Source organism: Calonectris borealis, chromosome 13, assembly GCF_964195595.1.
Source record: "Calonectris borealis chromosome 13, bCalBor7.hap1.2, whole genome shotgun sequence".
NCBI lineage: Eukaryota > Metazoa > Chordata > Aves > Procellariiformes > Procellariidae > Calonectris > Calonectris borealis.
Window position 1 is genome coordinate 11,916,186 of NC_134324.1, and position 23,721 is coordinate 11,939,906.

At 53.5% G+C, this 23,721-nt stretch overlaps 3 protein-coding genes and 1 pseudogene across 8 annotated transcripts; 2 read left to right on the forward strand and 2 right to left on the reverse strand.

Annotated features, from left to right (window-relative positions):
- Nucleotides 1-1,606: 1,606 nt before the first annotated feature.
- LOC142087691 (40-kDa huntingtin-associated protein-like) lies at nt 1,607-4,013 on the reverse strand. The gene has a single exon (XM_075162203.1). It carries the CDS (start codon nt 2,894-2,896, stop codon nt 1,820-1,822), a length of 1,077 nt encoding a protein of 358 aa, XP_075018304.1. The 5' UTR covers nt 2,897-4,013; the 3' UTR covers nt 1,607-1,819.
- Nucleotides 4,014-4,197: 184 nt separating this feature from the next.
- On the reverse strand, nt 4,198-7,756 carry LOC142087913 (putative G-protein coupled receptor 34; annotated as a pseudogene).
- Nucleotides 7,757-9,807: 2,051 nt separating this feature from the next.
- LOC142087693 (40-kDa huntingtin-associated protein-like) lies at nt 9,808-11,106 on the forward strand. The gene has a single exon (XM_075162210.1). The coding sequence runs from the start codon at nt 9,814-9,816 to the stop codon at nt 10,891-10,893; it is 1,080 nt and encodes a 359-aa protein (XP_075018311.1). The 5' UTR covers nt 9,808-9,813; the 3' UTR covers nt 10,894-11,106.
- A 92-nt stretch (nt 11,107-11,198) lies between these two features.
- TRMT2B (tRNA methyltransferase 2B) lies at nt 11,199-21,925 on the forward strand. Of its 6 annotated transcripts, XM_075162205.1 has the most exons (14): nt 11,199-13,230; nt 13,396-13,717; nt 13,830-14,097; nt 15,404-15,458; nt 15,954-16,073; nt 16,487-16,586; nt 17,605-17,675; nt 18,131-18,277; nt 18,418-18,512; nt 19,055-19,269; nt 19,385-19,486; nt 19,667-19,786; nt 20,752-20,851; nt 21,670-21,925. In XM_075162205.1, exons 3-14 carry the CDS (start codon nt 13,916-13,918, stop codon nt 21,794-21,796), a joined length of 1,434 nt encoding a protein of 477 aa, XP_075018306.1. In that variant the 5' UTR covers nt 11,199-13,230; nt 13,396-13,717; nt 13,830-13,915; the 3' UTR covers nt 21,797-21,925. The 6 variants fall into 6 exon arrangements, 5 of the variants coding, with proteins under 5 accessions (XP_075018306.1, XP_075018305.1, XP_075018308.1 ...); XR_012675561.1 differs by lacking the exon at nt 13,396-13,717 and having other exon boundaries at nt 19,667-19,836; XM_075162204.1 differs by lacking the exon at nt 13,396-13,717.
- Nucleotides 21,926-23,721: the final 1,796 nt, after the last annotated feature.

Below are 23,721 nucleotides of genomic sequence, written 5' to 3' on the forward strand. Positions count from 1 at the left end.
ACCGCCCGCACAGACCCCAGAGCCTCTCCCGGGGTCCTGCTGGCGGACAAGGCTGTACAGCAGAGCTCGTCTGCTCGGTTTTGCCGGCACAAATTGCAATTATTGTAGTTACGGTCGCCTCAGACCTGGTGCCTTGAGGAAGGTTCTCGACAGTGACCAAAAGTTATCCGTATGCAGTTTTCAAGTATTCTGATTTCAGGTAATCTAGGCATCTTAGAGACGTCCCTTGCCTGGGAATTAACTCTACACAGCTATCGCTCCAGCCTCTAAAAAGTTAGAGTTAGAACAGTCACTTTTTTTTGGATAACCACCACATAATATTCTAGTAACAGTTTCATCTATTTTAATTGAAAAGGAGGGGGTCATAAGTACTTCTGATGCATGGATTTTTATTTTTGCTTCACAGCATGGCACATCCATAGCTAACCTAACTGTAAAATAACATCAAATTCTGAATTAAGCATTTATCAACTATAATGTCATCTAGGCAAAAAAAAGCTTTGTGGTAATTAACTCTTCTTAAATATCGTGGGAATGAATGTTTGCATTTCAGCTAGGAAAACTGCAAGTTCCTAGTTACGCAAGTGTGGAACCTGAGGAACATCTGAAAAACAAACATCAGAAAAGCATTTGAAAAAACTGCTGTTTCTAGACCCAAATATCAAAATCAGAAGTACATGCAATGCCACTGTAACACTAGAATTGCCTCTTGCCTCCGTCTTCTCTCCTAGGTGTGCAAACGGGATTGCTCTCTCTCACAAAGCCTCAGCCCTCTGCAGGGTCTCTGGGGAGTGTTTGCTGCAAGTGTTTGTTTCATTTACCATTAGCTGGGTGTACTAGAATTGCTCTTTATTTACATGACACACACAATTATTTGGGGACCACCAGGGCATATCTGGCTTCCAGAATAAAGCATCCCCTCCTTGACATTGCATCTTAACACTGCAGAAATTTGGCTAGGCCTGTAGGCAACAGCTGGGTCCACCAAAGACAGCGGGTTCGTTTCTTTTCTGATCTAAAGACTAGCCTTCTTCACCTAAATCCTGGAAAAGGTCCCAGTAAGCAGAAAGGAAGAGGCAGAAATGCCCAAGAGCAGAGAACAGTAGCTGAAGAGAACTGAGCAAACAGTCCATTCCAATAATTCATCCCTCTCCACCTTCACCATTAATTTTGCTCCTAACTACCCTCAGCTGTAGTAGATTTGCCATCTTGCAGTCTCAGTTCTCTAGGTTAGCAGCTGTTCTACAGAAAACGTAGTCAGGCTGCCACCAGTCCCCAGGCAACCACTTGCAGGTCAGTAACCAACTCCTTTCATCCACCATGAGAGCCAAATGCATGGCCTCATGTTGGCTGCAGTGTTTTTTGTTTTCAGGAGGGGAAAAAAAAAAAATCTCATTTTAATGTGTTTTTTTTTTTAAAAAGCAACTCCAGCAACATTTGATTCCTAGATGCGCAAACCCTCCAACACATGCACCCCGGGTGATGTCCCCCTAGCAAGTGTTCCTGTCTGCAAAGTGCAGCCAGTTCTTTCAGGAACAGCGTGGTTCTGCCTTGAATCAGTGGTTCTGGCTTGGGATTACACTTTTTCAAGCATGACAACTTTCAATACATACAGCGAGTAGTTTACTACGACACAAGATAAACGAGCAGATGAACACATTCGCTCATCATTACTTGCTTCTGTTACAGAAATCATACTAAAAATAAATAACGAAATCGAGGATACGCTGACACAGGTTGCGGCTTAAGTAACAAGTCCAAGCCCGGCCCTGCCGCCCTGTGGAAGCACGGCAAGGCCCGTCCGTGCCGCCGGCGGCGCTCAGAGCCCCTGTCCGGCGGGGCTGAGCATCTCCTGCAGCACCAGGTGCAGCAGGTGGTTCTGCTCGGCGCTAAGCAGCGGCCAGAGCTCCACCTGCAGGGCCTTCAGCGCCTCCGCGTCCTTCTCCTGGCACGCCAGCACGGCCGACTGCAGCAGCAAGAAGAGCTCGGCCGGCAGGTAGCTCGCCGCCGGCGGCAGCCCGCCGCCCGCCCCGGGGCCGCCCCCAGGCCCCGGCCCCGGCCCCGCGCCGCCCTCCGGCGCCTCCCAGCAGTACTGCTCCAGCGTCCGGGCGTGCTCGGGCAGCAGCTTGGCGGGCGGCGGCTGCAGCAGCAGCAGCAGCAGCACCCGCGACACCTCGCAGCGCGCCACCACGTCCAGGAAGGCGCCGCCGGGCGCGCCCCCGCCGCCGCCGCCGCCCAGCCCGGCCCCGGCCAGCGCCTGCGCCCGCGTCAGCGCCGCCAGCGCGCCGGCGTAGTCACGGCCCAGCAGCAGGCAGGAGGCGCGCTCGGCCAGGCAGCGCAGCGCCTCCAGAGGCAGCCGCGCCGCCGCCAGCAGCTCGGCCGCCCGCTGCAAGTGCGCGGCGGCGCGGGCGGGCCGGCCCGTGTCGCGCAGCGCCGCCGCCAGCTCCAGGCACAGCCCGGCCGCCAGCGCCGGCTGCCCCCGCTCCAGGTGCAGGCGGGCGGCGAAGGCGCCGCAGCTCTGCGCCGCCGCCACGTGCTCGCCGAAGCCGCCGCGCAGCCCCAGGCGCTGCCGCAGGTCCCGTTCCTGGCGCAGGAAGAGCCGCGCCGCCTCGGCCAGGGCGGCCGCCTCGGCGGGCCCGTGGAAGAGGCTCTGGGCACAGCGCGCCACGGCCAGCTGGCACCAGGCCGCGTAGGGCAGGCTCTCCTGGGCGCGCAGCTCCCGCGCCAGCGCCGCGAACTGCTCCGCCGCCTCCGCCACGTTCGGCTTCCGCAAGAACCGCCGCCGCAGCTTGGCCGACACCAGCCGGTACCGCGACAGGAAGTCCCCGTCCCCGCCGAGGCCCGGCCCGGAGCCGCCCGCCCCGCCGGGGCCGGAGCTGCCCGCCGCCGACAGCATCGCGCGCCGCCCGGAACTGACGCTCCGCCCCGCCTCGCTCCGCCCCGCCTCGCTCCGCCCCGCCTCGCTCCGCCCCGCCTCGCTCCGCCCCGCCTCGCTCCGCCCCGCCTCGCTCCGCCCCGCCTCGCTCCGCCCCGCCTCGCTCCGCCCCGCCTCGCTCCGCCCCGCCTCGCTCCGCCCCGCCTCGCGTGCCGCCGGCCAATCGGCGCCCGCTCCGGGGTCACGCGGACGGCGGGGCGGAACGGGGAGCGGAGCAGACACTGAAGAGGCGGAGCTATATCGTGGGCGTGGCCGTATCGTGGGCGTGGCTAGTGCGGCGGTGTTGGGGCTGCGGCGGTCGCAGCGCCTCCGCGTTGGAGCCCGGCCTCCCCCTCGGCCGTTCCCTCGGCGGGCCTCGGCCGGCCCCGCGCTGTGCCCTCCCCTCCGGGCGCGCTCCCGAGCGACACCGCCCGGGGCTGCAGGGCCGGCGCCCAGCTCTGTGAGGGCGGGACGTGCCGAGCTGGGGGGAGCCGGGCTTGGAGGTGCCCCTCGCTCCTGGAAGGAGCTGGCCCAGCCCGCCTCTCTCGGGGCGGGGGGGAGCAGCAGCAGGAGCTGCCTTCACCGTCAAGGAGAGAAGACATGGCGTGGGGCACCTGCCTCCCGGGAGTGAGCGTCAGCCCCTTTGCCCTCTGGCTTCCCCTACCGCCCCGAGGCTGCCTCTGCTTCCTTGCCAGCCCCCCCACCTGCACTTGGGGTCCCATCTCCTCTCACCTGCACCGTCATCCCTCTCGTCTCCCCCCAAAAGGGAAACCTGCACTGGCGCTGTGTCCCCTGCATGGCCCTCTGCTGCGGAGCGGGGTGCGGGCTGCTGGCCAAGTGCGGGGTCATGAGGATTTCTAGCCTCTGTGCTACTGTACAGGCAGGGAGGTGTCGAGGGACTCCGCTTTACAAGGGGGAAACTTGACTTCCCACAAGCTGTATAGGGCACACACACTCTGGTGTTGCGATGCTGAGGCTTCTGAACCACGTATCGTTTCTGCTTTCACCCTTGTTAACGCTAATCGGAAAATGAGAACAGTTTTGTGATCTTTATTTGCAGCTTTCCACAGGAAGAGCTTGGCTTTCGGTCTTTCCTCCCACCCCCATTAAAGAGAAAAATATCCCTCTCCTGCTCTTAATGTTTTTAGTAGCAGAGATGAAAGAGCACAGTGAGTCTTGTCCTCTGATTTTTAAGGTGCTCCTCAACAGAGCTACAGTGGGGCTTGCGGTTGCTTAGACCTTAACTCAGATCAGAGGACTCAGTCTTTAACAAAACATTTTATTCTCCCAAGTATTATTCAGGTGTTTGAGCTAAGCAGTTATTAGAACAGTTTGCAATCTGAATGAAAACCCTCCCTTCTCCTCATTGCCCAGGCTGTGTTTGCCTGATGTCTGAGTGGCTCGGTCTGTGTCTCCAAGTCTGCAATCTTCTAAAATAAGCAAAGAGATGAGCATATGAAATGGAAAAAATACAAGCAGGGAAATGTTTGCTTCTGCAGGAAGAGAATGGACACCAAAGAATAAGAAAGGCAGAAAATCTTGCTAGGCACTTCTGTGGTGCACTCCCTTTGGCCGTTGGACCCCTTGCTGGATGCTCTCGGCATGGTCCAAGCATCAAACAAGTGCTGTGCAATGGCCAGGCAAAGCTGCTGGTCCTGGGTGAACGTGCCAGTGAAATGAGCAAAGGGAAATTGCTAATGGAAGCCTGGAGCTGTCTGTTTGAATAACACAGAAAAGTGAGGCTGACCTGGAGTTACAGAGACTGCAGTAACAACAAGAGAGGAAAAGTTATCATTGTCCTGCATCGGGGTTATGGGTTTGCAATGTTTCCTTGCATGTCTGTCCTCCAAGCCCCGCAGTGCACATTTCTGGGCTCCATCATGGAGCAAAATATTCACCCACTCCCCAAGCAATGTTCTGATGGGTGCCTCCCTCTTCTTCTCCCAATGCTTCTGCACTCGTCGTCTCCCTTTCCCTTTTCCTGCTTTCTCTGGTGTGGGGGCGATGTGGTGCTTAGAAAACATTCACAGCAGATTCCCATTCCCATTCCTCCCATTGTACAAGCCTGTCTCAACCCAGGGCTCTGCACCTGCCCTTCCCCAGGCTGGGTGGAGACCCTAGACCAAGGCTGTTTCTCCTTTGACACTTCCAGCCTTCATTCTTCCTGGGAAACATGTTCTTCAGCTGCGTCAGCAGAGCTGGTGCAGGAAAAAGTAAGGTCCCAGTTATCCTTTCCTCTTCATTTACTCCCCCAAGAAAGCTCTAGCTCTGGTGATGTCAGCGGAAGAAATATGAAGTGGTTCCAGTTTCTTTCTCCATCTTCCCAGCAAGTCATGTCTGGTAAATACCAGCAGTCAGAGCAAATCCTTGATGAGAAGGTGCCATGCCCAAGACCTTGGCCCCACTGGAAAGCCTGTATCTCTGTCACAGGCCTGCAGTGGCTCAGCCTCCCCTGGTTCCTTAGGAGAGCGCTCTTCAGCCTGCCCCGGATGGTGCAGAGCGCAGCCCTCCAAAAGCTGCTGGACAAGAAGGTGATGACTGGGTTAAGGCAGCTGTTGAGGGCTGAGATGCAGAGCACAAGCTCATTAGCTTCCAGGGCAGACTATAGAAATGGCCCCCACTTGCACAAGGATGTAAGGAATGCGGACAATGTGATAGGGGGTGAAGCATGCAATGAAGATGATCAGGACTACGAAGGTCTTGGCAATGGCTCTCATGCTGGTCCTCTTGTTCAGCTGCTGAGCTTTCGCTGAGGAGGCTCTGTGGAGTTGGCAAATATCTTGCTGTAGAAGTAGGGGAAGAGAAGTAGAGGAAGAGCAGCAGCAGGATGAAGAAAGTGGCTACTGCGACCATGTTAAAAGCTGCTGCTGTGGTGCTTTTGCTCCTGAAGTGGAAGCATTTATGGCGACAGGGCCCTTTTCCTCGGATCTGGCAGCAGGAATTGCTGAGTCTATGCTATCCACTGCATTAGCCCCGCCCACAATAAGGCCACGCCCACGATATAGCTCCACCTCTTCGGTGTCCGCTGAAGCGCCCCGCCCCGCCCTCCGCGTGACCCCGGAGCGGGATAAAAGCTGTTGAAAAGAAATAGGAAAAAAGCCGTTGAAAGGAAACGGGGTAGAAGCTGTTGAAAGGAAACAGGATAGCGACGTCGCATAATCGTCTCTGCGGGACAGAGGTGAGCAGCCGCGGGGAAGTTACGTGAACTTTATACATTAGTCATGGGGCAGTCGGCATCTCAGTCACAGAAGCTTCAACTTGCCGAGAACATCGTCCTTGGTTTCTTTCTGAGGGAACCATAGGGTGTTATGATTTAGCCCTATGGCAAAAGGTGGGAAAAGAACTGCAGACGAGGAAAATTTTGCAATTAGAAGTTCCAGAAGGAATACTGTGACCTAGCGAATTGTGTATACAGCTCTGCAGAAGCTGCGTCCTGCAGAGCAGGTATTGCAAAACGTGACTGATTCAGCAATACTGGAGGGAGAATCAAAAGATAAGAAAGATTCATTTGAACTTGCGCCAACGGCGGATGAAATTTTACAGCGACAGAGACTAAAGACACTTTTTCGGTCTTCCATTGTGAAGCCAGCACCATTTGTTCCCCCCCCCAAGCACACATATCAGCCTTTAGGTATGGTAAAAAAAGAATGACTGCACCATTTCGCCTGTTCCAAAAAGCTAAAAGAGCCCTGCATACAGGAAACTCTTTCCCCCCTCAGTTGCGGTGTCTGTATTCTTTTGTGTTCTGTTTCAGTGATGTAGAGTGATCCTAAATCTAACACTTGATTTTCCTTGATGATGTTGTCTGATGTTCTAGAGGAAAGCGAACTGTGTGATGGGGAATAGGAAAAAGAATTAGAAGTGTTAAGTTTGTCTTTGTATTAGAAGTGTTAAGTAAGTTAATATTTGTAAGTTTACACATTGTTGAAAAACTGTTGTTTTGAAGATGGAGCGCCAGAGTATGCTCATTTACCATATGAGGTGATTAAGGAGGTACGCAAATCAATAAAATATGGGTTACAGGTTTCATTTACTATAAACTTATTGCAAGCAATACGGGAATCGTATACGATGACTCCTTTAGATTGGCAGTCTATATTACGCCTTGTTTTGTCAGTGGTGCAGTATTCTGTGTGGTTTTCTGAGTATTGTGAACTTGTTCTTGTGAATATGAACTTGTTCTTGTGAATGTAATGGACAATTTGGACAACTTGCAACTACCCCATGGGCACGATGAAATGTTAGGTGAAGGGAATTGGGTGTCACCTGCTGCATGAGCTGCCTTGCCTTGTGAAGTGCTTACACAGGTGGCTGATTTGGTTATCGATTACAAACTGCTATACCATGTCAAATAGAGCCTTCTGAAGCTGCCGAGTTGTTGCTTTTTTCAGCTTGCAATTGAGAATGCTACAAAATCATAAACAAAAAAGGGGGAGATGTGGAGAAGAATTAAGAGGTGGCCTAATGAGCACCAGCTGAATCAAGAGCTGAAAGAGGTGAAGGGAATTGTGAGCAGACCTGTGATCGTTGCTGGAAGGAAGATATAAGGGAGACAAATCGGGTGAGAGAGAGACAGGGGCAATGGAGAGAGAGAGATGGTAGGGCTGCCCCCTTATGATAAAGGCTGTGCATGTATCTATCAGACGCCACAGTCTCGGATCTGACAGCAGGAATTGCTGAGTCTATGCTCTGTGAGCTGGCTAGCAGGAAAGGGGGTGCTCGGGGAGTCCATCGTTAGGGCCACGGATCTGGAAAGAAAAAATGCAGGAGGTGTTGGAGCGGACATCTGCATGAGCTGGCTCCATATAGGCACCATCACTTGTAGGTATGGAAGACCCCTGCAGTACCTCTGTGGTTCCCTGGTGCCCCAGGTCAGTGCAAACACAACTTTGCGGTCCCCCAAACTGTTACGTGAAGGCCACCAGCTTGCGTAGCACGTGGAACACTGGACTGGGGACTTAGGAGCAGGAGCCTGCCAGGCTCACACGCTGGCTTTTTCGCACTGCCTTCTCTCCCGTGGGGCTCAGGCCTGCAGGGAAACCTCCACAGAGAATCTGCCCGTTCAACACTTGGTGAGAAAACAGGCCACCACACTCCTGCCACAGGCTGGTCCGGGTGGCCGGCAGCACTCTGCTGTCCCAGGTGTGGTAACCGTCTTTTCTCCTGGCTTCTCTCGTGCTGTTCTGTGCTACCCTCTGCTAAGGAAGGATGTGAGACTGGAGTGGTGGAAGTTGGCTGCTGTGTGCTAGGTAAGCACACCCTACTAAATAGCAAAATCTGGGGTTCCTCAGCAGGGGAAAAACACATTTTTGATTGTACATGAGCAACCAAATGGGTATAGCAAACATGAATTCAGACCACATGCAGCGTGATACATATGGGTATCTTGGCGTTGTCAAGGGACACTGCTGAGGTGTCAGAGCTCCTTACCATCTCCTCTGAGGCTGGGAAATCAAACCCACACCCGGCTGTTCCTTCATTGCCGTTCTGCTGCTCTCACGTCAGATTCCTGGGCTTGCCTCAGGAGCAAGGGCCCCCTGCACCAGACTCTTCCCTCCCGCCCAGCTCTCTCTCATGCCCATCCCTTCGCCCCCGGTGCTCCCAGTGCTTGCAAGGTGCCGGAGAGTGGGACAGGGCTGCAGCTCTCGGCCAGCAGTGGCGGTGCGGGGGGTGCGCTCGCACTGCTGGTCCTGGTGCCTGGGCAGGAGCTCTGACTCTGGGCGCGGCGTGCGTGTGCGTGCGTGCATGGTTTTGGTCTCAGCCCTCTTCTTATGACTTTGCCCATAGCCGCTTTTCTGTCCACGGTGCAAGGCCATAGGGCTCCTCCGCACTGGGAGCACCGGTCAAAGGGTCAAAAGGGTGAAAGCAGAAACGATACGTGGTTCAGAAGCCTCAGCATCGCAACACCAGAGTGTGTGTGCCCTATACAGCTTGTGGGAAGTCAAGTTTCCCCCTTGTAAAGCGGAGTCCCTCGACACCTCCCTGCCTGTACAGTAGCACAGAGGCTAGAAATCCTCATGACCCCGCACTTGGCCAGCAGCCCGCACCCCGCTCCGCAGCAGAGGGCCATGCAGGGGACACAGCGCCAGTGCAGGTTTCCCTTTTGGGGGGAGACGAGAGGGATGACGGTGCAGGTGAGAGGAGATGGGACCCCAAGTGCAGGTGGGGGGGCTGGCAAGGAAGCAGAGGCAGCCTCGGGGCGGTAGGGGAAGCCAGAGGGCAAAGGGGCTGACGCTCACTCCCGGGAGGCAGGTGCCCCACGCCATGTCTTCTCTCCTTGACGGTGAAGGCAGCTCCTGCTGCTGCTCCCCCCCGCCCCGAGAGAGGCGGGCTGGGCCAGCTCCTTCCAGGAGCGAGGGGCACCTCCAAGCCCGGCTCCCCCCAGCTCGGCACGTCCCGCCCTCACAGAGCTGGGCGCCGGCCCTGCAGCCCCGGGCGGTGTCGCTCGGGAGCGCGCCCGGAGGGGAGGGCACAGCGCGGGGCCGGCCGAGGCCCGCCGAGGGAACGGCCGAGGGGGAGGCCGGGCTCCAACGCGGAGGCGCTGCGACCGCCGCAGCCCCAACACCGCCGCACTAGCCACGCCCACGATACGGCCACGCCCACGATATAGCTCCGCCTCTTCAGTGTCTGCTCCGCTCCCCGTTCCGCCCCGCCGTCCGCGTGACCCCGGAGCGGGCGCCGATTGGCCGGCGGCACGCGAGGCGGGGCGGAGCGAGGCGGGGCGGAGCGAGGCGGGGCGGAGCGAGGCGGGGCGGAGCGAGGCGGGGCGGAGCGAGGCGGGGCGGAGCGAGGCGGGGCGGAGCGAGGCGGGGCGGAGCGAGGCGGGGCGGAGCGAGGCGGGGCGGAGCGAGGCGGGGCGGAGCGAGGCGGGGCGGAGCGTCAGTTCCGGGCGGCGCGCGATGCTGTCGGCGGCGGGCAGCTCCGGCCCCGGCGGGGCGGGCGGCTCCGGGCCGGGCCTCGGCGGGGACGGGGACTTCCTGTCGCGGTACCGGCTGGTGTCGGCCAAGCTGCGGCGGCGGTTCTTGCGGAAGCCGAACGTGGCGGAGGCGGCGGAGCAGTTCGCGGCGCTGGCGCGGGAGCTGCGCGCCCAGGAGAGCCTGCCCTACGCGGCCTGGTGCCAGCTGGCCGTGGCGCGCTGTGCCCAGAGCCTCTTCCACGGGCCCGCCGAGGCGGCCGCCCTGGCCGAGGCGGCGCGGCTCTTCCTGCGCCAGGAACGGGACCTGCGGCAGCGCCTGGGGCTGCGCGGCGGCTTCGGCGAGCACGTGGCGGCGGCGCAGAGCTGCGGCGCCTTCGCCGCCCGCCTGCACCTGGAGCGGGGGCAGCCGGCGCTGGCGGCCGGGCTGTGCCTGGAGCTGGCGGCGGCGCTGCGCGACACGGGCCGGCCCGCCCGCGCCGCCGCGCACTTGCAGCGGGCGGCCGAGCTGCTGGCGGCGGCGCGGCTGCCTCTGGAGGCGCTGCGCTGCCTGGCCGAGCGCGCCTCCTGCCTGCTGCTGGGCCGTGACTACGCCGGCGCGCTGGCGGCGCTGACGCGGGCGCAGGCGCTGGCCGGGGCCGGGCTGGGCGGCGGCGGCGGCGGGGGCGCGCCCGGCGGCGCCTTCCTGGACGTGGTGGCGCGCTGCGAGGTGTCGCGGGTGCTGCTGCTGCTGCTGCTGCTGCAGCCGCCGCCCGCCAAGCTGCTGCCCGAGCACGCCCGGACGCTGGAGCAGTACTGCTGGGAGGCGCCGGAGGGCGGCGCGGGGCCGGGGCCGGGGCCCGGGGGCGGCCCCGGGGCGGGCGGCGGGCTGCCGCCGGCGGCGAGCTACCTGCCGGCCGAGCTCTTCTTGCTGCTGCAGTCGGCCGTGCTGGCGTGCCAGGAGAAGGACGCGGAGGCGCTGAAGGCCCTGCAGGTGGAGCTCTGGCCGCTGCTTAGCGCCGAGCAGAACCACCTGCTGCACCTGGTGCTGCAGGAGATGCTCAGCCCCGCCGGACAGGGGCTCTGAGCGCCGCCGGCGGCACGGACGGGCCTTGCCGTGCTTCCACAGGGCGGCAGGGCCGGGCTTGGACTTGTTACTTAAGCCGCAACCTGTGTCAGCGTATCCTCGATTTCGTTATTTATTTTTAGTATGATTTCTGTAACAGAAGCAAGTAATGATGAGCGAATGTGTTCATCTGCTCGTTTATCTTGTGTCGTAGTAAACTACTCGCTGTATGTATTGAAAGTTGTCATGCTTGAAAAAGTGTAATCCCAAGCCAGAACCACTGATTCAAGGCAGAACCACGCTGTTCCTGAAAGAACTGGCTGCACTTTGCAGACAGGAACACTTGCTAGGGGGACATCACCCGGGGTGCATGTGTTGGAGGGTTTGCGCATCTAGGAATCAAATGTTGCTGGAGTTGCTTTTTAAAAAAAAAAACACATTAAAATGAGATTTTTTTTTTTTCCCCTCCTGAAAACAAAAAACACTGCAGCCAACATGAGGCCATGCATTTGGCTCTCATGGTGGATGAAAGGAGTTGGTTACTGACCTGCAAGTGGTTGCCTGGGGACTGGTGGCAGCCTGACTACGTTTTCTGTAGAACAGCTGCTAACCTAGAGAACTGAGACTGCAAGATGGCAAATCTACTACAGCTGAGGGTAGTTAGGAGCAAAATTAATGGTGAAGGTGGAGAGGGATGAATTATTGGAATGGACTGTTTGCTCAGTTCTCTTCAGCTACTGTTCTCTGCTCTTGGGCATTTCTGCCTCTTCCTTTCTGCTTACTGGGACCTTTTCCAGGATTTAGGTGAAGAAGGCTAGTCTTTAGATCAGAAAAGAAACGAACCCGCTGTCTTTGGTGGACCCAGCTGTTGCCTACAGGCCTAGCCAAATTTCTGCAGTGTTAAGATGCAATGTCAAGGAGGGGATGCTTTATTCTGGAAGCCAGATATGCCCTGGTGGTCCCCAAATAATTGTGTGTGTCATGTAAATAAAGAGCAATTCTAGTACACCCAGCTAATGGTAAATGAAACAAACACTTGCAGCAAACACTCCCCAGAGACCCTGCAGAGGGCTGAGGCTTTGTGAGAGAGAGCAATCCCGTTTGCACACCTAGGAGAGAAGACGGAGGCAAGAGGCAATTCTAGTGTTACAGTGGCATTGCATGTACTTCTGATTTTGATATTTGGGTCTAGAAACAGCAGTTTTTTCAAATGCTTTTCTGATGTTTGTTTTTCAGATGTTCCTCAGGTTCCACACTTGCGTAACTAGGAACTTGCAGTTTTCCTAGCTGAAATGCAAACATTCATTCCCACGATATTTAAGAAGAGTTAATTACCACAAAGCTTTTTTTTGCCTAGATGACATTATAGTTGATAAATGCTTAATTCAGAATTTGATGTTATTTTACAGTTAGGTTAGCTATGGATGTGCCATGCTGTGAAGCAAAAATAAAAATCCATGCATCAGAAGTACTTATGACCCCCTCCTTTTCAATTAAAATAGATGAAACTGTTACTAGAATATTATGTGGTGGTTATCCAAAAAAAAGTGACTGTTCTAACTCTAACTTTTTAGAGGCTGGAGCGATAGCTGTGTAGAGTTAATTCCCAGGCAAGGGACGTCTCTAAGATGCCTAGATTACCTGAAATCAGAATACTTGAAAACTGCATACGGATAACTTTTGGTCACTGTCGAGAACCTTCCTCAAGGCACCAGGTCTGAGGCGACCGTAACTACAATAATTGCAATTTGTGCCGGCAAAACCGAGCAGACGAGCTCTGCTGTACAGCCTTGTCCGCCAGCAGGACCCCGGGAGAGGCTCTGGGGTCTGTGCGGGCGGTGGCCCGGGGCAGTTTTCTTCTCCCGCAGTCCCGCTCTTCTGCAGAATTCTCCGAGACACTCAAATCATGGGACAGAACGGATCGGGGCCTGATCGGACCCGCTGCTGCTGTCTTTGTTTCGGGTGCCCAAATGGGCAGACACCGTGACACCGACTGGTGCCGCCCCTGCGGGCGGGCGTAAGCAGGAGCCCCCTTGCCCTGCTCCGCAGCGTGGGCTCACGCCCTGCGTGGCTGCCGGCATCCGCTGCAGCGCTCCCCGAGGAGGCGAGGCGCTCCGGGTGCCGGGCTGCCGCGGAGCTGCCTGGACGCCGTGCCGTTGGGCATGCGCAAACCGCTGCGGCGTGCAGCGCTGCGACCCCGGGGTGTGCCGGGCCCCCACACCGCGAGCAGGAGGCTGGCGCGTGCTGTCCCCGGGGCTGCCCCGGGGCACCACAACGCCCCTCTGCTGCTGACGGACCCGGAGAGCGCAGGGTGCCGGGCTGGGAGCCTGCAGCGGTGCTGGGGCGCTGCACCGGGAGGTAAGGCTCGGGCCGCAGGAGCGCGGCGGGACTCGCCACCGAGCAGAAGTGCCCGTGGGGTGGGGGGAGCTGGCCCTGGCTCCCTGGCAGGGGGCTCGGCTGCCTCGCGGAGCGGCAGGGAGCTCCGCGGCCCGGGGAGGTTTCTCAGCCGTAAACGCTGCGCAGGGCGGCGGAAACGCAGCACACCGCATCCCGCCACGTGAGACCGGAATGCCCGGGGAGGCGATCGGCCGCGAGGGGAAGGAGAGCGCTTTTCATCACGCGAGATAAGAGATGAGCTGTGAAAGCACCGTAAGGGCCCAGGGCAAGCAGGACCGGCAGCGCGCGCTGCTAACCGAGCCCTAGCGGGCTGGCTGGTGGAGGCCGCTCACGTGCGGCCGGGGAAGGGAACTCCGCTGTTGGCTGCCTGTTCCCTCCGCGCTTCCCGTCCGGCCCAGGGCAGGGGCACTCGCTGCGCTGCGAGCACGGCCCGGCAGCTCTGCGCGAAGTAAAAATGCACCCGCTGGGTCAGACCGGCCGTGGGTTTTTTTTAACTAAGTGGTTGACTTTCTGGAGCGGAGCTGGCCATGAGCATGGTGTTTTTCTCAACCCGTCTCCAGGTGCGTAGCTGATGTGCCGCTTTCTGGGAGGCTGACGGTGGGCTCGCTGTGCTGCTTGCAGGGGTGCAGCCCCTCTCCTTCCCACCATGGCTCTGTCCTGCGCGTTGAGGCTACCGTGCTGGCACCTTCGCCCTTCAAGTGCTCTCCTGAGCAGCCTGCCCGGTCAGGACCGCAGCCTGCTGACGGAGAAGAAGACAGCAGCAAAGTGGAAGGAGAAGAAAAAGGCCAGGGAGGGCTGCAGCCTGCCAGGTTCCTCTTGGGAGGAGAGGTACGGCTCTTCCAAAATGACCAAGCACTCTTTCAAAGCACCAAGCAGCTGAAGCAGTTAGAGCAGTGGGTTGGTGGTTTCACCTCCACTCGCCTCTCCCCAGTAGGAATAGAAGAGCTAGGGGCTCAGCTGGCTTCTCTGGAGCTTGGCGTGGATAGAGGAATAATGGAAAACACAAATGAAAAGGTCTAAGAAGAAAGGATCAGGAGCAGAGCAGTTGCCATACTGGCAAGCAAAAAGTAATAGTCCATTTGATTTGCAGGTCTGTGCCTGAAAGTAGTTGGCACTGGATGCTTTGGAAGCAGCTCCAAAAATCCCAGTAAGCAATAACAGCAGCTTATCTAGCTGTGGGCTCCGTGAGTCAGTAGTTGATGGATAGTTATGATAGTTTGGATCGTATCCGCTTCACCCCTTACTCTGTCTTTTTTTTTTTTTAAATCAGCTTTTATGTTCTTGCTCACCCTGCCTCAGATACAAGTAGTGGCAAGTTCCAAGGTTTATCTCTAAACTGCCGCTACACGGGTGGCCGGGTCAGTGAGAGTGGGCATTCCCTGTAATTCCCTGCCTGCTACACACAAACTGTGTGTTTCACTGTGGTAGATTTAATCTAGTACAGCATTAGCAAAAAAGATGTAGTAGTGGCTGGAAATGCGAGCAGGGAGATGATGCAGGATGGATGCATTGAGTGATGAGAGAAGCATCTTGCTCTTTTAGGGGAAAACTCCAGGGAGATGGGACTCAGGCTGTCCTCGGAGCAGCAAGGGATGGCCAAAGCCTCTGATTCAGTGGGAGAAAGCAACAGAGCCCATCTGAAGCTGCAATGTGATATCTTTTTTTTCCCTTCTCTGCCTGCACTTTGGTTTTTTTCCCCCTCTGACCCCAGTAACATTTGAATACTCATTGCCCTGGCTTTACGAGCCTGGAATCAGATCTCGCCCAGGGCTCAGCACGGTCTCTCTGGGTCCCTGTGCGGGGGAAACACTGTTCCTGGCCCTGTCCTCTAAAGGGGGATCAGAAAGATACCTGGGTTGCCCAGGACACCCAGGTATCGCTGGTCAATCTTCTGCCAAAGGCTCAGCCTGTCCTCTGGAGAGCTGGCCGTTGTGGTTCCTGGGTCCCTCTTCCAGCCACGAGTATTCTGCAGCAGGAAGGTGCCATGAAAAGGGAGTTTGGACGTTCACAGCCAGCTCTGGTGCAGAGCCTGTACCAAAATGGTCCTGCCCATGAAGCAGCTGGCAGGGATGTTATGCCATAAGTATCAGGAGGCGAGTAGCTCTGGGCACTACTGTGATGTTGTGCTTTCCAGGTTAGCGAACGCAGCGACTCCACTGTGGAGAGTTCCCTATCAAGAGCAGCTGCAGGTAAGATGTGCTTACGTGGACTTTTCTCTGTCATGTTGCCCCAGCTGTCCCTCCTATCCCCCTTGAGCAACAGCCTCTGGCATCTTAGTCGCTTAATGCTGCAAACTCTTCAGACGCCATTTACTGCTGCTTTGATTTTTCAGTTATTGTGAAGGATAGAACTGGGAGGTTCCCTGTGGGTGGTGTGTGTGATCACCAACAGCACAGAGGATGGGCACTCACATAGTGATCCTGTCCAGTGCGGGACAGCTGGTTCACTGGGGCTTCAGGTTGGACCAAATGCTCCAGGCCAGTGCTTGGGGCCACGGAGAACAGGACTTCTCTCTTTCCCTGTTGCTCCAAGCGGCTGTGGTGATGAGAAAAGCAGAGTTCCTCTGGGGCTGTATCCCACTTGCAGTATTCCCTCCTGTTGGCCTTCCCAGAGGTGGGTGATGAAGAGCTGCCCACCGTCGTGTGGTCCTGTGAGAGTGTTCCTGGCTTAGGACTCCTCTGCAGGTGAAATATGAAAGCCAGAGGAAGATTTTGCAGACACTGGCATCTCGTCTCGAGGAGCTGGGCATAGATGCGCAGAAACCTGGTGGACTCTGCTGTCCTCTCCGGCCTGTAGTCCCTTCTGTGAGTATGCCATGGGAACGCTCCCCTCTGAGCCACCAACAGTCTCTCTCTCCACTGCCGAAGAGTCTCATGGTGGGGATTACTTGGTTGCAGAGAATGTGTCTGTGGCAGTCCTTGCTAGCTTCTGCTTTGCAGCCTGTGACTGCCGGAGAGTGAAACAAGCCCAGTGATTAGGAACCATTTTTTGTGCTCAAGCCTTCCCTGACAAACCTGTCACCATTCTGTCAGAGAGCCGTTTCTTCTTCCCAAGGGGGAGGTACTGGGGGTCTCGCGCACAAGCTCCGTTTCTGTGTTTTGCACATTCACGTGTATCTTCCTGTGTTGCCAACAGAACAACCAGGCTGGGTTTTGGCTTTCCTCCATTACTTTTTCTTTTAATCCAAAGCTTTACTTTTCCTTCTTTTCTCCCTCAGCCCGTCATTAATGGCTACCGAAACAAATCTACTTTCTCTGTGAACCGAGGACCGGATGGGAACCCCAAAACCGTGGGGTTGTATGTGGGAACTGGCAGAGGTCAGCACAGGACAAGGAGCTGGGTAGAAAACTGCTGGCATGGGCTGGGTTGGGGCAAGGCTCTGCTGTGACAGCCTCCACCTGAGTTAGAAGCCTGAATCCTGGGGGATGCCAACAGAGACACTACCAAGTCTGGGGCAGCAATTTTAAAACCTCAGTTTGTTAGCTTCTTAAGAAACACCAGCTTCTAATTTGCTAAACACAGCGGTAAGGATGACAGCTGTGGTAGCCGCCCTTCCAGGATTTAGCTTTGTTATTCTTAATTATGCTGTTCCCATGTTTTTGGCGTGCTCCAGGAGCCTGTGCTGAGCAGGGAGAGCATGGCGGGGTGTGCATGTCCATAGGCAGCAGAGCAACGTTGGAGCATTTGGGATGTGTGAGGCAGTTTGGTTTTGTGCGATGAAAATGTGAGCTGTGTGCTCCTTGCAAGCTGCTCAGTGGTGAACTCGATCACACCATCGATACTAGGTTTTGCTTCTTAACATCCATAGCAAGAGATGCTGGCGTGGTCACTGTGTACTTTTCTCACTGAAAAAATAATTCCATGGATGCATTTTACCTCTGACAGCGGAAGTTTAGCATTTAAACTGAAGTGGGAATGCTGTCTTCCAGGTAACCTAAACTGCTTTGCTGCTACAAGCCCACACCATTATTCTCCAGTTAGAAAACCAGCTTGCTGTGCTTTGCCTCCCTTAGTTTAAGAACAGTGCAGTGGCTCCTTTGGGAGTTGCTAGAGGACATTGAAAAAGCTCCCAGAGCTCCAACCTCTTCATGGAAGTTAGTGACAGTAATCACTGGCAAAGGGAATTCTGGCAGGTCCTGCAGACTGTGGGCACCCAAAACATCGCAGGATATAGTGGGGCACTTAGATACTAGTTTATTCTTTTTTCTTCTTTTTTTTTATTGTACAATGGGAGAATTCAGGGGAAAGGCCTCTCCACAGTTTATCATGTCAGATGCTACAATGGTTCACGTGCCCTGAAACAAAACAATTAAATACCTGTCTGTCTCTCTTCAGCAAGAAACATTGTCTGTGTGAAAGCCAACCACATGGAGAACATACCCCCAAAACACAAACAAGTCGCCCAGGTAAATAAATAAGTCATGTCTGTCCCTAGACTGTGGAATAGAGTGACTGCCATAACTCTTACTTGGGAGAACATTGTAATTTTAGTTACGCTGGGTTTTCAGGTCCATTTTCATGTTCTGAAAAGTTTCAGGCCTGACTCTGGTTGATGTATAAATATTTTTTTAAAACTTGCATGTTAATGTTGCAGTCTCTAAACTGTTCCAAAGAATGAAGTTAATCAAGTGACAATGAATTCCTGCCAATCTATTAAAATACATAAGAATCACAAATTGAAATTATTAAAATGTCTCGTCTTCCAAGAACTTGGAAAGATCTTTCACTCAGTGTATTGAAATCAAACAGAAAAAACAGATGATACTGGTAGAAGAGCCACCTGTTTGGGGTGCATAGAGTTATGCTAAGACCAGGGCAGTTGTTTTTGCTGTCCTACAAGTGCTGTTTCCCCTCCACTCAGTGCTATGAGGAGTTTATCCGTCGCTCCCCCCTAAACCCCTGCATCCTCTTCCATGAAGGCGGACACTGGCGGGAGCTCGTGGTACGCACCACCAGCTGTGGCCACACCATGGCTATCATCACCTTCCACCCCCAGGAGTTGGGCCACGTGAGTACGCAGAGGACAGGGCCCCTTGCAAGGGGCACATCAGGCATCTGGCTGACCTGAGCTTGCTGGGTGTATCGCTGGGGAGAGGTGTCTCATCAGATCACCCAAACAGCCAGATTTTCCTTTCTCACTCTTGATAGGAGGCACTGGCTACTCAGAAAGCATTGCTTAAGGAGTTCTTCATATGTGGACCTGGAACAATCTGTGCCTTGACTTCACTTTATTTCCAAGAGAGGTATATGTCTTGACACAGGGAAAGAGTGGAAACAAAGCCACCTCCTTTTTCTCCCTTCAATCAAATTCAAATTCTACCAGTTCAGGGAGTGCTTGAAGAAAATGACAGATGTTTGGATGCCTCTTGCAGATGTGGTTTTAAGATGGCCACATCTTTGGTTTTCCAGACCTGAAATAGTTGAATACATTATGGCTCTAGCTCATGGGAGTTATGAGCTTGGGAAACTAAAGAAAAAAACCTACAGTGACTTTCCCAAGACAGTAAATCACATTAGCAGCAAAACTGGGGAATAGACCCTAGGACTGCTGCCTTCTGTGAAGTCATTTTGCTCCTTTTAATGAATTCTAGGCTGTGCAAGTTACAGATCCTTTACAAAGAGTCAAAATTCTTTGATCCTGTTGAAAGGCTCACAGGAAATACAAGTTGGTGAGGGGAGAACCATCCTCCCCTCTGCACATGAGCACCCCCGGAATGGAAATGGAAATGGAAATCGGCTGCCTCTCTGCTGCCTTCTAACAGCTGTTTTTTGTGTGTTCTGCTAGCACCATGACACGTTGCTCCCATGAGCAGTCCCCCTTCCAGCTCCTTCACGGAGAACCCCATATCTTCGAAGAAGTGCTCGGCCTGAAGTTTCGCATCTCTCCAGATGCCTTTTTCCAAGTAAACACGGGTGGAGCAGAATTTCTGTACCAAGCAGTTGGGGAGCTGAGTCAGGCTGGTGGGGACACTGTCCTCCTCGACATCTGCTGTGGAACAGGTGAGCAGTGGCCGTGTGAGCCTGTGTCCCAGGGCTGGTGCTTTGTGTGCCCACTATCTAAAGGCTTGTTTCTTCAGCATGGATGTACGGAGTATTTTGTATCCTTCATTTCCAGGCACAATTGGTCTCTCTCTGGCTCAACAAGTGTCCAAGGTTATTGGTATTGAGGTGGTGGAGAAGGCAATAGAGGATGCCAGGTGGAATGCAGCATTCAATGGTGAGTTCAAACTCGCCATGGCAGAAGTTTCAAACTAACTGCTGAAAAATCGGAAGCAGAAGTGAGTGGAGGGATTCTAACAAGTTACCTCCACACAGCAAAGGGCGGTACTTCATATTATACCCAATGTCTGGTGAGACTGACTCTGCTCAGTTCATGTGGTTGCTTTTTGCTTCACAGGAATTTCAAACTGTGAGTTTCACAGTGGAAAGGCAGAGGCCGTGTTACCACAACTCCTGTCATCGTGGGAGGATGCCCAACCCCTTGTTGCTGTGGTGAACCCATCTCGGGCTGGGCTCCGTGAGAGAATATAATATTTATTGTCATCTTGAAAACAGAATTTTGAACAAGTTCTGTGAGACCTGTTATACTGGTTCCAAACCCTCTGCTCGCTTAGTCTCTAATTTCTTACCTTGTTGCTGACAGCATCTAAAATCCCATAGTCTGCTGTTTTCAGTGCCTTTACTGTGCTTTCTCTTTAAAGCAGACAGCTCTAATCTTTTTTCCATCTTTCATACGCTTACAGAATTATTTAGGAGAGAAGGAGCCTCTGGAGGTCCGTGGTGCAATCTCCCAACTAAATCAAGGCCAACTTCAGAGTTGTATAAGGGCTATAAAGCCCAGCTGAGGTTTGAATGTGTCCAAGGGTGGATACCATCTCCTGAAAATGTTTTTCCTAATATATTTAATCAGAATTTCTCCTTGCTGCAGTGCAGCTGTTGCCTCTGAGAAGATTCTGGCTCCGTCTTCTCTGTAATCCCCTCATGAGGCCCTGAAGATAGCAGATGGATCCCTGCTGACCTTCTCTTCCCCAGGCTGAATAACCCCAGCCCTCACACTCTCCTTGTGCATGCCGTGCCCCAGCCCTCTAACCATGCCTCTAACACGCTGGACTCACTCCAGTGTGTACGGGGAAGTCCCAAACTGGTTCTGGTGCCCAGATGCGGTCTCACAAGTGTGTGTGGAAGGCTTTACGTGCCTCTGCTTAATTAAGTAACATTTTTTCTCTCATCCTTTATCCCCCTGGGAAGCAGAGGGATTTATCCCACTGCTCTACCCTGCCACATCGGCTGAGTGTGGGTCGCATCCCTGGCCTCCTAAGAGCCTGCATCTGAGACAGGACATGGCAAAATGTGTATACTCTTTTTTTTCGTGTATTTTTGACAGTTCAGTGCAGTTCTGTGATGCTTGTTGTGCAATCATTCCTTCTGGAGAGCTCATGGTGGTGGTGGGTCACTGGGAAAGCATGGTATCTGTTCTTGCAGATTACAGGGTTGTGCGAGCCATCCGAAACTGCAAGTCCATCCGAAGGCTGCTCTATATCTCCTGCAAGCCAGAGGGTGAAGCCATGAGGAACTTTCTTGAGTGAGCACCCTCCCCTCTTTCTTTCCACTGACCTTCATGACAGACCCTATTATGTCCAGGCGAGGCCATAAATATCTGACCTTGGCTTAGGAAGGTTTTTGTTGCAACTGAATTTCACTGGGTGAGTTTTGCAGGTGTGATCCGGGAGTAGTCAGTGCATGGTCAGAAGTGGTTTATGCTTCTGTGTTACTTTGGGTTTACCTGCAAGCTGCACTCGCTGGTTTAAGGTAATGGGTATTCTTCGGGTTTTAGTTCCAGCAGGATGCTTTAGTGCATCAGTAAGGAATAGAAAATAATGCAAACATGCTATAATGGCATCATGCATCCTTCCTCAACAAAACAGCACATCTGGATGTGGGATACGGAGTCCACTGGGTTCACTGCGGGAAGGTTGGCCCCTAGCCAATGAAGTGAAGCCAAGGGGATTAGTCACCTGCTTAGGGTTAATCATATAGCTAAGTCTTTATCTGGGACAGGCCCGTTTGCAGGTGATAAATCTGTCTGCAAGTAACCAATGAAGGTAGTGCAAAACTGAGGATTATTTCCTAAGGGTATTAAGTGTCTTTCAGCTGGGATGGCTTGTGAGAAAGGGAGCTTTAAACCTGCCTCTACCCTTCAGCTTGTCCATGAGGTTTTCAGAGCTGGTTTGGGATTCAGTATTGATGGTTCCAGACCTCAGCCAGTGTCAGCTGCAGACTCTGAGGGATGTTAGCCAAACACATAATACCTCCTTAGTACATCCTGTGTGTATTGTGCTACCGATAATAGTGGAAAGGTTTCTGCTACTGTCTAAAGGATGCTCTCTTTGCTTTCCACAGGCTGTGCTGCCCACCTGACCCAGGGAAGAAACTGGCAGGAGAGCCATTTGCCCCCACGTTGGCTATACCTTTTGACATGTTTCCTCATACTGTTCATTGTGAGCTGGTGTTGCTGTTCACCCGCTGACAAGGAGGCAGGTATGCCAGCTTGGCAAGCCACCTCCTACTGTCCTGAAGACTGGAGTCAATGTAGTTAGGATTTTAACTTACTTTCTTCAAAGTTGTATAAAAGTCAATAATTTTGCTTTTGCTCTTACTTTGGGTTGCCTAACTACACTATTCTATGAGGAAACACTCAGATTTCTGGGATGAAAAGGTTCTCTGTAGCATTTCATCGCCCTTCCCCCCCCTGCAAACCTCCTCTTGGGCTGCTGGTTAAAGCAGCCTGGAAAATACCCTCTCCCTGGTATTGTGGGTTTTCACCATCAACATATGAATACGAAGTACTAAAATCCACTGTATTTTCTAATACTGCCATGCCATTAGTTCCCTGCTTGCTTCAAGGATATTTCAGGTGTTTTTCAAGTTGATAGTGAACTTGCTATGAAGAAACTGTAGGAACTAGAAATCCTTGTGCTTCACTGGGCAAATGTTGACTTTTGGGGTCAGGGAAATATTTCCTGTATAAATTTCCAAAACCAATATTGAATTGCTGTCAGTCACATGGGTAAGTTGGAGGCAATGAGAAAGATTTTTCTATAAAATGAAATGAAGAGAAAACAGATTTCAGTGTCTCTCCTTCCACACCTGCCTCCTCCTTCTCCTCTAATGCTTGCTGATACCTACATATGAAGTGCCATGTGAAAATGTCAGCAGCAACAAGTTATTTCCTCATCAGGTTGCTCTGCAATAGCTAATTCAAAAATTTGGTGTGTTTTGTATCTGTCCTGCCATGCTCACTGACTGGCAAGCTGTGAACTTCAGTGTTATACTAAGTTCTTTCCAGCTCTTCAAAAGATAGAGCTGCTACAACCTGAAGGTGGGTCCGAGTGAGCAGAGTTCCCTTATGTTTTGTCAAGTCCTCATTGTTTTGAGGGCTCCTTTTATTTTTTACTTTTTACTTTTATGTTGAAGTTACCTTTTGGTTTACTCTGGTCATCTAGGCCAGGCCAGTAGCAGAACACATTTCTACAGTCAGGCTGTTAAATTTGACTCTTTCCTCCGAAAGAGGAGTTCCCTATCTGATTTGGGTGAATCAAGGCTGATAAACTCTGAAGGAAACAAGGAGAGCTGCCTGTATTTTTCAGACTTTTTAACTCCAGTCTTGAGGAACCCTGAGCTTGGACTAATAACAACAACTACCAGTTCTCAAGGGGGCTTAAAGTACATGGCTTTAGGACTGGAGACTTACTATACCAGAAAGGGAGGTGATGGGGAGATTCCCGACAGGCATAGGAAGCGTCACTCTTGTACTATCCCATGAGTGTAAGATTTTTGCACACTGTATAGCCTCTTGTTTTCAGTTTATAGCGAGGGATGCAGTTTTCCAGCAGTTCTGTTTTGTATAATTATACCTTGGCTTCTTGCTGTGAGGTCTGAATGGATTTCTGCTTAGCCCAGCTATGCTTTTGTCAAAAGGAAATTTGTTGCAAATTAGAGGTGGAGAGATAATGACTTTAAATCAGAAAGTAATAGAAGATCAGGAAACCTTTCCACTAGTCTCTGGAGAGCTGAACATACAGGACAGGTTTTATCTGCAATGGGGGAGGGTAGCACAGTGGCCTCACCATCCCTTTTGGGCATCAGGCTCCAGGAGAGCCACAGGGGCAAGACATCGTGTTTTGCTTTTCTGGGGCAAATATATTAAACAATCTGTTGTTTGCTGTTTATTAGTGTCTGAGCATCTGAATCTGAAAGCTGCCTATGTACAAGAGACCTCTGACCACTTTCCCTCCATAGCAGGTTACTGCTGTGCCCTCTGCTAACGTGTCCTCGTTTTCCCACTAGTGAGCAACTGTGCTGTGCATTTGGCTGCCATCCTGCATCCCTAGAACTGGCTTAGTTTCAGCTTTCTGTGGGTAATTTATGGAACGTGCAAGGAAACAGGATGAC

Coding starts and splice junctions, on each gene's coding strand:
- LOC142087691 (XM_075162203.1), bottom strand. CDS start 2,896: ATGCTGTCGGCGGCGGGCAGCTCCGGCCCCGGCGGGGCGGGCGGCTCC.
- LOC142087693 (XM_075162210.1), top strand. CDS start 9,814: ATGCTGTCGGCGGCGGGCAGCTCCGGCCCCGGCGGGGCGGGCGGCTCC.
- TRMT2B (XM_075162205.1), top strand. CDS start 13,916: ATGGCTCTGTCCTGCGCGTTGAGGCTACCGTGCTGGCACCTTCGCCCT. Junction 19,787..20,751: donor CCCATCTCGGGCTGGGCTCC/GTGAGAGAATAT, acceptor CTGTTCTTGCAG/ATTACAGGGTTGTGCGAGCC. Junction 20,852..21,669: donor GCCATGAGGAACTTTCTTGA/GTGAGCACCCTC, acceptor TGCTTTCCACAG/GCTGTGCTGCCCACCTGACC.